This window comes from Crocuta crocuta, unplaced genomic scaffold (assembly GCF_008692635.1).
Source record: "Crocuta crocuta isolate KB4526 unplaced genomic scaffold, BGI_CrCroc_1.0 scaffold102, whole genome shotgun sequence".
Taxonomy (NCBI): Eukaryota; Metazoa; Chordata; class Mammalia; order Carnivora; family Hyaenidae; genus Crocuta; species Crocuta crocuta.
The window spans coordinates 611,468-625,083 of NW_027530019.1; the positions used below are offsets into that span (position 1 = coordinate 611,468).

Genomic DNA, 13,616 nt, shown 5'->3' on the forward strand with positions numbered 1-13,616 from the left:
ACAGATGGATAAAAGGAAAGCCAGGACACTGGAAACCATGGGAATGGGAAGTTTCTTTGCATGTGAAGGATAATTGATGCTGTTAGGTTCAGTGAGGAAGTCTTACGAGGGCAGAAAATAGACTATTAAACTTGACAAACATACAAAGGTTTTGTGACCTTAACAAAACCAATGTTAGTTGAGTGACAGAAGTATGCACTAAGAGGAAACAGGATGAAAAGTGAGGAGGTGCCAGGGGTGACCAATGTAAAGTGGGTCAAGGACAGATTCTATTGGTCTTGAGCTAAGGAATTTTCACATTCTCAGGTGGACTATATGGGGTTGGCGGAGATTTTTGCAGAGGTAACTGACATATCAGACAAATTTGGAAAGGTGACTCTGAAGTGGTGTAAAGATAAATCGAAATGAGTAAATATTAGAAGCAGAAAAAACAATTTAGGAAGATATAGAAGCAAAAAATGACACTTCTTCCCTGCTTGCAATTTGACTAAACCATTCATATACCACACTCAGAAGGAACAAAATATTTTGCATCTTGAGATAATCTAAAACTCACAGAATGGCAGTTGTGAATCTCCAAGATATAAAACTTGAATATTTCTATGAAACCTAAATTTTCCAGCAAACCAGCTTTGAACTTGATTTTACTCATGTTATATGTGAACATGTATTATGACTTCTGAGAATATGAAAGCTAGATTTGTGTCTCACCAAGAAAAGCACAATACCATGAAAAGTAGGGAACTTCAGATATGTTGTATTTTTACTTTTGTTTTGCCAGTACTTCTAAAGCCTGACTCTCTCTGTGTGCTTGCTGTAATTAAACATTTCTTTCCCATTTTTTTTTCCTTCTTAAGGCCACAGAGCAAGTTAGGTGTTTTAGGATTAGAATTCAGGCAATGTAAGTTGAAAACCGTATCTCTTAACCACTAGAACGTATCTTTCTCTTAATTTATCTGACAGTTTATCAAAACATCTAATTGCTTTGTAAACATTTGTTGAAGTGCATAGCAGTTAAGCCATAATGATGACAATAACTATGAAGGTTAATAGCATTCTGCTTATATAACCCCCATATATTTTAAATTGTCCAGAGCATTAGGCATGTATTCATCTTTGATGACAGAAATATTTTACTTTCTGATTTAAATTTAACTGAGATAATTTCTGGGGAACCACGGGAAGTAGCTAGCTGCATATGATTCACCCCTTGAAACTTGCCATGAAAATATCCAAGAAAACCAAAAAAATCTGTGAAGTCATAAAAACACCAGAAATTAGGGTACCCATCTAAGATTTCCCAGTATCTGGGAGGACTCTGCCTAACTTTATGGCAGCTGGCTAGATTTAGAGATACTCAGGAGTTGACTAGTGTCTAAACTTCTAAAATGTTAACCTGACTAGAGAAAAAACAGGAAGATGTTTCTAGCAACCATACACTGTATACCCTGTATGCATGACTAGGGCCTGGGCTGCTGGCCATCAAGGCTGTCAATCACTTCCATATCCCATGGTGATGGCTTCCCCAGGCAGTAAAGAGCTGTCTCGATTTCCCACACCTACTCACTCTGTATCCATTAAAGAGTACACAACTCCCAAGATTGCAATACAGCTTGTGCAATAGAGAATAGGTAATGGGATTTGAAGCTAGTTAGAAAGAAAGGGCTGGAAGAACACTGGGAACAGTATATCCTGGGAATTATATAAAATCTTTTATACTCTGCTTCCAGCAAGACAAGAAATCACTGGTTTTTCAGTTCATCCAGGGGGAAAAAAATCCAACTCTACTATTTGGATAACCTACCAATAGGAGCAGGTAAGTATCTTTCAACAACCTAAAGGATAGCTGCATTTAAATAAAGTCATGGGAAAAAGTAGAACATTATTAGAGGCTGGGCTTCCAGTTTAAAGTTTGCAGATGAATGCTGACAATACCCAGGTGGTTAACAAATACTGAGTCAAAGGAATACTGTAAGTTGCCAAATAGGCAAGATGCAAACAGTTTTGTACGTTATCTTAACATCTACATGTGCATGTAGACACATGCACACATAGGTATATGGCAAAAAAACAACCAAAATTCTGGCAGGAAACAGTATTAATGAAAATGGTACAATGTTATGTTCAGGTAGAGCTATAGAATTAAAAAAATACATTTTGTACTTCAAAAATAATTTACCATTAGCTTATTTTATTACCCTAATCAGAAAAGCACATATATAAAACATATATTTTAGATGTTAATTCAGCTTTTACTCTATTGTTGATTTCACAAGTCTCTTTGTAACTTAGCATGAAACAAAGCAACCCAACAGTTTTTAAAATTTTTCTTTGATTGGGACACCTGGGTGGCTCAGTCGGTTAAGTGTCCAACTTTGACTCCGGTCACGATCTCACAGTCTGTGGGTTCGAGCCCCACGTCGCGCTCTGTGCTGACAGCTCAGAGCCTGGAGCCTGCCTCGAATTCTGGGTCTCCCTCTCTCTGCTCCTCCCCCGCTCATTCTCTGTCTCTCAAAATAAAGACATAAATTAAAATAAAATTTTTTTTCTTTGATCGACTCAAGTAAAAATTACTTTATATTTTTCTTTTCAAAAATATATAGCTTTTAAAGTACTATATATAATGTGAAAATTTATAACCTATATCACTTTTAAAGTACTAGTGAGCAAGATTTTTATGGAAGTCAACCACAAATCACCCATAAAATGTTTTTTTTTCCTTCAAAGTTTATCATAGAGCTTACTAGTTTCCGGCAAATGAGTAGATGCAAAAGAATTACTAAAAAATTACTATAGGGGCGCCTGGGTGGCTTAGTCGGTTAAGGGTCCGACTTTCGCTTAGGTCATGATCTCGCGGTTCGTGGGTTCGAGCCCCGCGTCGGGCTCTGTGCTGACTGCCAGCTCAGAGCCTGGAGCCTGTTTCAGTCTGTGACTCCCTCTCTCTCTGACCCTCCCCTGCTCACGCTGTCTCTCTCTCTTTCTCCTGGAAATAAATAAAGCATTAAAAAAAAATTACTATAAAATAGATACCACTTTGATTTTACTAAATAAAATATATCAAGACTACCTTTTGAACGTATTAAGGCAATGATTTTTGCTCTTAATTTCCTAAGGCAAATTACAAAGATGAGAATGGTGAAGCCAGAACATCAACACAGGACAATGAGTAAAACCCAGTATTTCACTTAAAGCTATTTTTCCTCCCATTGGTCCTTTATATCAATTTTAATATCAAATTGTAATCATTTTTCTTAACTAAAATTGTAAGCAACGTAATTTTCATTGTTTGGTAAAAGGAAAAAGGTAAATAGATTAAAGTCATGGATATGATCCTCTTTAATTTGATCAGAATTACATTGAACAGGTCTCACTATATCTAAAAATTAAAGATACATTAATCATCATCTCTTAGAACTTACATGAAAATGTTCTTAAAACTAGTGACTCAGGAGTTAATGAGTTGGAATACTAAGATTAAAAGTTTAAGCATTTGAAAAAAATGTTTAAGCATTTGATATTAATTTAAAAAAATAAAACATTAATGCTCAATTTCCAGGTCACTCTTAGGAGTAAATTTTTTTCCCTGGTTGGCAAAAATACTTGTCCTTTTCTAGAAACCATACTAGGATTATGGTAAATTATAGATGGTGCCTTTTGGTACCAAAACAGCAGTCTACATAGAACTTGCCTTTTCATATTCACTTTTAACCTAACTGGTAAATGATTAGGCAGTCATTTTAACCAAGAAAATCATATGCATCAAGGTACATATTTCTCAGATGTTTGAAGGAGAAAAAAAAAAAAGAGAGAGACTTAAATTTCCAAGAAGGAAAAGTGTTAATTAGGGTTAATGTCTATACTGCTTGGAAACCTTGAAGAAATGGTCAGCATATTGCTTTTTAGTATGTGGGGAAGAGAGAGGGATTCTGCGTGGCCATTTTAGAGTTAGAGATACCATGGCATAAGCATGATTCATTCTAATCCTTGTTCTGTTTTGTGACCTTAGAAAAGTATCACTCCTAGATTCAGTTTTTCCATCTTTAAAATGAAAGAGCGGTTAAAAGATCTAATCTTTCTAAGCTCTAACATGTTCTGCATCTCTGAATACAAATACTAGGTTGTGTCCAGCCATACACATTACTTCCTCCTACTATCAACATTTGATTCTACTGAAGCCCATGATTAATAGAGATGGCCAGAAAGCAGAGGACAAGGGAATCATCTTGAGGGATCCTTTGCTCTTTGGGAGTTTTCAGCTAATAGGCTTTATGTTATCTTCAATTTGCCAGGAGTCTGCCTCTGACTTTCTGCATGCCCCTTCTTTATGTGTGGTTACTGGCAATGCAAAGCTACTTACTTCTAACCATCTCCTTAAAAAATCAATTCCTTTTAAAGGCTGTAGTTTCAATGCTACTTACATTCTTCTAGGAAGGAGAGGGAAAATAGGATTAAAAGCACAATTGGCCACTTAAAATGACTGAATACATCCTTGAAGCAAACCACCCCTTCAAAAGTACACCTTCAAATAAAATAGGTCAAAAAGTACTATTGAAATGTCTGAAAATGCTAACATTTCCCCAGACATGATTGAAAACAATGGATTCATAATGTTTAAATCACCTAACTTGGCTTTTCTAAGAAAACAGGGTTAATGTCAAACCAATTTAACAAATGGACTTTCAGTTTCATGGGAAAAGTTAGAGAAACAAACTCAAAAAGTGATGCTTAAATTGCCAATAATGAAATAGTTTCTGGCATGTTTTCAGCTACAGTGATTGCTACAACATCATCATCCATTAATTTTCAAACATTACTGGCAAAATGTTGGGAAGTTATGTGTATTTCAAATAATAAATCTGTACTGAGTTCACTTGCTATTATTTCGTAGATATCACAATGGAAAAAGTAAAAAAAAAAAAAAAGAGGGGGCAATCATCTAACTCACCTGCCTTTTCATGGATAATTGTACCTAATTACATCATCTTGGGGTTTTCAAGGGATCAAAATGCCTTTGATTCAAAATATCTAAAGATTATTTTTTAAATAAAAATAAAAGCAGGGTGACTGGAAAGAAGCATCATAAAGATAACTAAGAGTTTAGACCCTTAGAAGATGTCAGAGAAACAATATAAGATGAAAGAAAAGACTATCTGTATTTCTAATGTTAGAAATACACTAAACTAGTATTTATCACATTTGCTCCCTAAAATTCAAATTAGCACGTATGTCAGTGATTGCACACAGGCTTGTCACCAAAGAAGGGGTCAAACATTTAAGGATCTCTTTTGGCAAATAGCATCATAACTTTTCATAGATGCTATGTATTGCTCAAACTCCATTACAGAGGTTTTGAGTAAGTATGAGGGCAGTGGTGGGAGACAGGAAAGTAATGAAATGTATAGGGTTTAGAAGAACAACAGAAGTTGAAGAGCAAGTCAGGCTGGGACCCTCAGGCTGACCATCAGCTTTCTCTGACATCTCTCCTCATCTGTGCCTGGATTTAGTCCCTCCATGTCTATGCTCTTATAGAACTAATATATACCTTAAGTATACGGTCTTGTTATTTAATTTCCTCCTCTTTGCTCTAGAATAGAAGCTCACTGAAGAAAGAGATGTCTTTTATTGCTGTATCCCAAAGCCCTGTGTAAGTAAGTCCTCAGCCCTGTATAGCTAAGTCCTTATACTAAATCATCAGAATGTGTCTATCAAATAAATAAATTGTATCCTCTGGAATGTGGACTCCATGAGAGACTGTTTTTTCACTTCTTGTTTGCTAATATAACCTCAGTGCCTAGAAAACTTCCATAGTAGGCTCTCAATAAATATTTCTTACAGAAATGAATGGCTCAATTAAGTGTCACCCTACTTAGAAAGCAGGCTCATGCAGCTAAAAGAGACCAGTGCCTTTAAAATAAACCATATCCCAATAGTTCTGGTTCAAATATCTATTAGATTAAGATCACCAGTGCCCAAGTCAAGGTTGTCTGTTAAGGACACCAAGGTAAAAAAAAAACACTGACTTTATGCTTTTCACATTTGGTATTACAGAAGCATGATGTACAGAAACACAAAATCTCAGATTCTGTGACACACCTTCGGCTTCATTCTATAATAAATGAAAGACTCTTTAAACACTCAGTTAAATGTGTTTTCCAGAAATCAGCTCCAGAGGACAATTTAATCCCTGATGCTGACATTGAATTCCTTGAGTGTGTTTATAGGGTGACCAGCAAGTCTGTCAGAATATTTTTAAGAGCATATATGTTTGCACAGATAGATGTAAAGCATCAAAGACTCCCAAAACTCTCATCATGAAAACAGGTTCTACACCCAACATCACGATACAGAATATACAGAATATGTAAAATAGTGTGCTTCTTTGGGAAGGAACAGGACTCTAATTCTTACTGTCATATATAGTAAAATTGCCTTTTTGTTTTTAGATGGATAGTTGCATTTACTGTGTGGGAACAAATCCTCTGGGTCCTTGATCAATTGCTTGTCCAAACAGGAAAATTGTAATCCCTTTCTTCTTTCCTCATGAATGTTCCACAACAAAGGGTACATTTTTATGTGAAAAATAGGGCTAATAAATGGTGCCCTCATCAAAAATGTTTTGTGGTAACAGGAGAGAGCATTTACAATAAGCAGGAGGTATGTTAGAGGAATGGGAAGTTCAGTATTAACGTTCAGATCATTTACCAGCAAAATACATCCAGCCTCCTTCTTATGAAGAGAAATACACAAGAGGAAAATTTAATATTGTACAACCAGACTCTCTGACTTAATACATACTTCCCCTTTATTTCTGCTCTAAATTCATCTTCAAAGAAATGGGAGTATGCTTAAAAGAAACCAGACCATCTCTACTTAAAAGAGGAGGATTATGAGGTTACCTAGGGATTTGGATAAGCATAAGGAGATTTTAAATATCAAAAGAAGCTAAGATTTGATTTTTATTTCTGATCAAATGAGGTCTAGGAAAGCCCACAATAATTAAACAGTTTTGGTCTTTCCCAAACTTATACATGTCCTTACTATAAAGGCAGAACATCTGTTTCTTCCTTGAAGCTGAGTTCCCCAACTTTGTGTTCTAAAAATTAAGGGAAGGGTTCCTGGATAGCTCAGTTGGTTAAATATCCAACTCTTGATTTCGGCACAGGTCATGAGCTCATGGTTCATTCTTGAGTTCGACTCCCCTCCCACCACCCTCCCATTCAGCTTCAAGCTAACAGTGCAGAGCTTGCTTGGGATTCTCTCTCCTTCTCTCTCTCTCCCCTCCCCTGCTCACTTTCTGTCTCTTAAAATAAATAAGTAAACATTTTTTTAAGGTTAAGGGAAATGCTACTGAGATAAATTTTGACATGGGTAGTTAGGTCTAGGTTTTGCTGCTGTTGGTTGGTTGGTTTTCTGGGTACCCTGAAGCAATGTTTCAAGATAACAGAAAAATACAACTGATTCAATAGGAAACCCAAATTTGAGTATACAGTTGGTTATTCATAAACTTTTTCTTGGACAACAATTTGTTAGGAATCAAGATCCAATTCAAATGCAGAAGTATCATTTAGAAAATACAGTAAAAAACATCTCTGAAAATTTTATTTCAACACCTAACAAAAGAATGTCTGACACTTCTCCAAATTATTATAAATAATCAATATGGTATGCTCTAAAACACTTACGTGCAACACATAAGGTACAACAGATACCCACACCAGATTAGTCTTTCTAATTCTACTTTGCATGCTTTTGGCAACTGTGTATTTCTGACATGAAGAAACATACCAGGAGAAGTTGGGGACAAACGACATGTACTTCTGATTAATTCAATCAGAAATATGTATGAGTTTCTATCATGCACTCAGAATTTCTTATAGCAGTAATGAAACAAATGACTATTGAATTTGAGATTTTAATTTGTAAATCTGAGTTCAGTCTGAACTCAGCTACACTGAAATATCAGATGGGAAAGTTTTTAAGGGCTGACTTGGGAGGGAAGATGGAAGGGGATTTTTAAGAGCTGGAGTTGGGGAAATCCTAGTCACCTGTGTTTACTAATTGGCTTTATCCAAAATAAACTGTCTCTTATCCTCATGACGTGAGATAGTATTACAACTTAGAGTAAGGCACCTACCCACGTGAGGCTTCTACCCTCCCACAAAAACTGGGAGACAGAGGCTTATACTCCTTGACGATTATATTTGAGAGAGACACCTCCCGGGTCCTTGAGAAAACTAGTTCTGGATTGTAAAACTAGCAAGAGTCTCTCAAGAAAAATTACATCCAAAAAATTCTAAGTGTTGTAAAGTGAATTATAAGTTTTCTAAAGAGAACACTGTAAGTAAAGGGAGGTCAGGGGCCTCTGTGTTTAAGCCTTCAGTAAAGGCCAAGGTGAGACAGAGATCAGGGCCTAGAGGCAAGAAAGAAGTATGCCTAAAGTTTCATCAAGTTGAGGGAAATATTATGGTCACCTTGGTCCATAGTAAAAGCAGAAGAAAACATTTAATAAGTAAAAATATCATTATGAAATCAAATGTATAACTAGAAGTAGATACAGTTGATCCTTTAAAAATGCAGGGGTCAAGGTCACTGACAGCATGTAACTTTTGACTCCCAAAAAACTTAACTCATAGTCTACTGTTTGACTGGAAGCTTTACTGATCACATAAAACATCGTAAACACATATTCTGTGTATTATATACTGTATTCTTTGAATAAAGTAAGCCAAAGAAGAGAAAATATTAAGAAAATCATAAGGAAGAGAAAATATATTTACAGTGTTGTAAAAAAATCAATTTATAAGTAGACCCACACGATTTGAACCTTTGTTTTTCGAGGGTCAACTATATAATCTACAGCATTTTGTTATCATCAAAGAGCATGTGTCAATTTATTACCAAATTCCTTATTTGTTATTTCTGTTTAGACTAACAGTTGGCAATCTTAGGCCATAGCCAAACCCATCCTATAGTTTTTGTTTTTAAAATAAAGTTTTATCAGAAGATGGCCATGCCCATTTGTTTATCTAAGATCTATGACTGCTTTTGCACCTGAACTACAGAATGGGGCAGTTGTGACAGAGACTGTAGGACCCACAAAGCTACAAATACTTACTCTGTGGCTCTTGATAATTATGAGCTCATGCGTGGGTCACTTGATACCAAATAAGTATCCAAAGATATTTTATTGTTACTGCTTACTTAGGTTAAATGTAAGAGAAAAATACAAGTGATAAAATAAAATAAAGGATGATTCTCCTCTTTTAAACTATCATAGTTGCATTTTTATTGTGCTCCTATTTTATATAGGTATTCTGAATTATAGCCATTGACATGGGACAGAGCAGATGACAAACTCATAGACTCCATTACGGCTGCCCAATTACAAAATAAGTTGCCTCAAAAGGAGTATGTTGTCACTCTATGTGAACAAGCACAGGGATGGTGACCATCAGTTAACAGATTCAGTAGTAAGATTTCAGATTTGGAGAGAGGTTCAATTGCATGACCTCCTACTTCCTTTTCACCTGTATAATCTGTAAGTCTTTATTATTTAGCATTAGGATATTCTGTCAATTAAAAAACCATACCTTTAATCAAAAATATTTAAAAATGTATTCTTACACATTCTATTCTATAATTATGCCTGGTAATTAAATGCTAGGAACAGTAAACTCTGAAGAAGAGCACGGATTTTGGTCCAATCTACAGCCATCATTCAGATGGCTGAAAATGACTGATTACCTGGGCCAGCATCAATTTCATTGATGTGAAACTATCAACTGGTCTTTGATATAAAAGAACAGTTCTTTTAATATCTATACATAAATACCTATTATATATGGCATATATGCATTTATACACTAAGATCAGGTTTCAAAAGGTGAACTGCGGGCAAGGAACAACCCAATTCTGAATGCTTTCTGAAACTCCTCAGTAAGGGTTATGGGTCTGTGTGGGTCACTTCTGCAGAACCACATTTATTGCAGTGTGTTCTCAATAAAGCTTGGTTTCACTGAATTAGCAACACTGATATAAATATACAAAGGAAGTATATATTGCCTACTGTTTGGGTCAAGACACTGTAATGGCTCTGGATGCATCTCTGACACTAACAGACTTTGTAAAGTTAGACAATGCACTACAATCACAGGCTTTAGTTTCCTCAGATATCATACAAGGCGCTGGTTCTTCAACTTTAGAGTTAATGAGAAGCATCAGGAGGGCTTGTTAAAACACAGATCACTGGGCCCACTTCTAGAGTTTCTGATTCAGTAGGTCTGGGGTAGGTGGAGAATTTGCATTTGTAAGCCCCCAGATTCTGCTAACACTGCTCATCAGTGGGCCACACTTTGAGGGAAAAAAAAAAAGATCTGAGAAGATGGTGGTAGTGAATTATCAAGTCCTTAACACGTTACAGCTGTAAGAGAGAGTGGCCAGCATCAAATGGGCACATTCAAATGTAATTGTCTCCGGAATCAAAATTTCATTTGAATTAGAAGAGATGAATGCTTTTCTTCTCTTTAGATTTCAGATTTTTGAACATGTACATATTCTATAGTACTTACGTCATAGCTTGATAAATGGATTCAATCCCATAACGCATGGCAAATTCATCGACTATTTCTTGGGAAGCATCATCAAAGAAAACCTTCCAGGCTTCCTCCCCTTTGACCTCTGGTATTTTCACTCCACCATTAGACTTCACTTCAGTCAAGTAATGGAACAGATTCTAAAAGTAAGTGGTTTTCAATTGTTCAGTAATTCCTCAGAATAGGCCAGAAATATGTAATTGTTAAGTCTCAGTAATTTATATTTGCATTGTGATTGCATCTAATCTTTCATTAGCATATATAAGCAATAGGAATATATTGAGTTTTATTCTAGCTCACCTCATATTTATGCAAATTGATTTTATTTCTGCCTAGGCTTACACAGAACCAATGATTCAAATGTTTCATACATAATAATTCATTTTAGAAGGTAGTAAAAGTTTTGTATGTAAACATTTCTACATGATAGTGCTTATTTTACACTCATGGGCTCAGAGTAAATTATAGAGCCCTGGATGAATAATGTGATTTTGGCTATGTTGACACAGAATTTTAGTATGTAAAGTCTTTGACAATGAAATGGTAGGAGTCAGGGCAAGGTTGAGGTTAAAAATGAATGAGAATTTTGTAATGAAATAAAAAACCACTACACATAATTTCTTTTTGCTTCTAACAAGTTTTGGGAACTGCCTGCTACATGGATGCAGCTTAGGTCACTAAAGGACCGTTTCTTGGATTTCATTTCTTTTTGTTTCTTGGACTATCAGAAAAGGACTCTGAAAAGCAAAGTATTAATGCTATTCATTAGATCCCAAAAATTCTCTACCCAAACTTTAAGCCCAGAGTTGGCTCTCCATCTTGCCAGTTTCATTGGTTTGAAAAATGAACCACATTTTTTGAAGGAATATCAATAGGCGGATGTCATCAGGAAAATAAGCCTAGGTCCTTTATCTAATTGTGGGTAATATGTAAATGACTTAAATAGTGCTCCCCGTTCCTTCTTTGGTAAAATGGAGGTGGAAATAATTACACATATAAATTTTCATAGATACATTTAGAAAAAGTTATATGCAAAGAGCAAAGATTCTTTCAGTTATCTTTTCTATCTTGGGAAGGTACTTTCTTCTCTACCTCTCTCAACATGGGAAAAGTACATTCCTCAGCTTTACCTCTTATTTTTTGATACACAGAACAAGTGCCATTTGTAACAAAGAAAGGCTCTGGGGTCAATTTTAAGCTCTCAGATGCAAAGCATCCAATAGAGGCCCAAGATTTTATGTCTGTATATCTATATTGTGGTGAATCTGCCCTTTGGATTCAAATTGGGTTGTGTTAACCTCTAAGTCAACCAGCCTTACTCTTTGGGTGGATATAATTTTTACTATCCTTGGGTGGTAACTACATTTGATATTCTCCATTCCCAACTTGTTTGTGGAATGGGTAATTAAAATGGAGAATGGTTCAATATGTATTAAAGCTTTTTTGTTATACTCAGAAAAAGAAAAAAAATCATTGCTTATTACATTGGCTACCAAAAACAATTGATGCAATGCATGTTGTATTTCTAATACTTCCAATTAAATCTTTAATAAAATTTGCACACTAACTCAGTGTTCTCAAAAATAATATTTGGATGCGCTCCTGCATTACTAAAGTACTATATGTTTAATGCTTCCAAAATGTTTTTCAAGACTTACTTTTTAATGAATACTTTCAATATTTTTATTCATTTTTGGTCTACTTATTCATCATTATCTTATTGTCTTACTTGTTAATACTTGCCTCATGTGTTTGTTCTAGCTCTCGTTAGAGGATATCTTTTCACTCTTCAGAGAGCAATACATAGGCCACATGATACCTTACCACATCATGTGTTATTGTACAGGGTCAGAACTCCAGGAACAATTCCACAAACCTAATTCAATTACATTTTTAAACCAAATACCTTTTTGTATGATCCATAAAGGCCTATTTCTTTTATTGGTTTTATTATTAGTACAATTCAATTGACTTACCTCATGTAAACATGTATATTGTATATGATATGGGGCAACCTTCTCCTCTCCTTTTATCTCCACGTTGATTTTCAATCTAATGGCCCCAGATACAGCTGACTTATCTGTTCGTTTCTCTGATGAGGTAAAAAAGTAGTTAGTCATTTTTGGAAATACCATATTTTTCACAGAATATTTCCAAAGCTTAAAAAAGTCTTGCACTTCTGTGCCTCCCTCTCTCTCTGACCCTTCACTGCTCACGCTGTCTCTCTCTCTCTCCTAGAAAAAAAAAAAAGGCTTGCACTGCTAAAGCCACTTTTCTAGGTCAAGTTTGATGATTAACTACCCTTATGATTCTTGGAAACACAATTTAAAATAATGTGCCTATTATGTGACTAAGTGCCAAATGGTGTTATAGATCATCAAACAAGAAAGGTTAATCAGGAGATCCTGTCATTCTGATACAAATTTCTGTGTACTCGATCAGTTTATAAAATGAAATTATTTGGCAATGAAAAGCAAGATAACTTAAAACTACAATTAACCAGAAAACTATTTTATCTAAGAGCTTTCAGTTCTCATTCTGTGCTTGAAAAGATGAGTCAGAGCTCTAACAAAAAATTTATTAATAGTTTTCTCATCGGTGATTCATAAAGACCTACTAATTCATAAAGGCCTGCTATTTTTTTGGATGGGATCAATATGAAATCAATTCAGTTAAATAATGTACATGTGTATTCAATATGAACTGATCAGTAGAGTTAAGAGTGGGGGGAAGCATAATCACAAAATCCCTAGAGGGTAAATGTACACAAAAGACCTACATTTGACATCTACTTTATAGATGAAATAAAAAGAGGCAAGCTGATCTTTTTCACAAATAAAACATAAGGAGGTAGAGTGACAGAGAAAGTGAAGACTTACTGACCCTCTTTCTAAGCAGAACTATATTTTTAGTCATAAAAGACACAGTTAAACCACAAAGTCAGCTTTCTTGTGGTGGAATGTCTGCTGACCTTTCACTGTTAATATTTAATACTCATTATGTTATGAATATTCTTCTCTTAGG

At 35.3% G+C, this 13,616-nt stretch overlaps 1 protein-coding gene across 2 annotated transcripts in view; it reads right to left on the bottom strand.

The window, feature by feature from the left end:
- UNC13C (unc-13 homolog C) overlaps positions 1–13,616 on the bottom strand; it is a 558,456-nt gene that overhangs the window by 267,691 nt on the left and 277,149 nt on the right. For both annotated transcript variants that reach the window (XM_077764313.1, XM_077764311.1), the window contains 2 exons: positions 12,569–12,684; positions 10,569–10,732 (listed from right to left, as the gene is read on the bottom strand). In XM_077764313.1, coding sequence (XP_077620439.1) covers positions 10,569–10,732; positions 12,569–12,684 — 280 coding nt within the window. The remainder of the gene's footprint in view (positions 1–10,568; positions 10,733–12,568; positions 12,685–13,616) is intronic.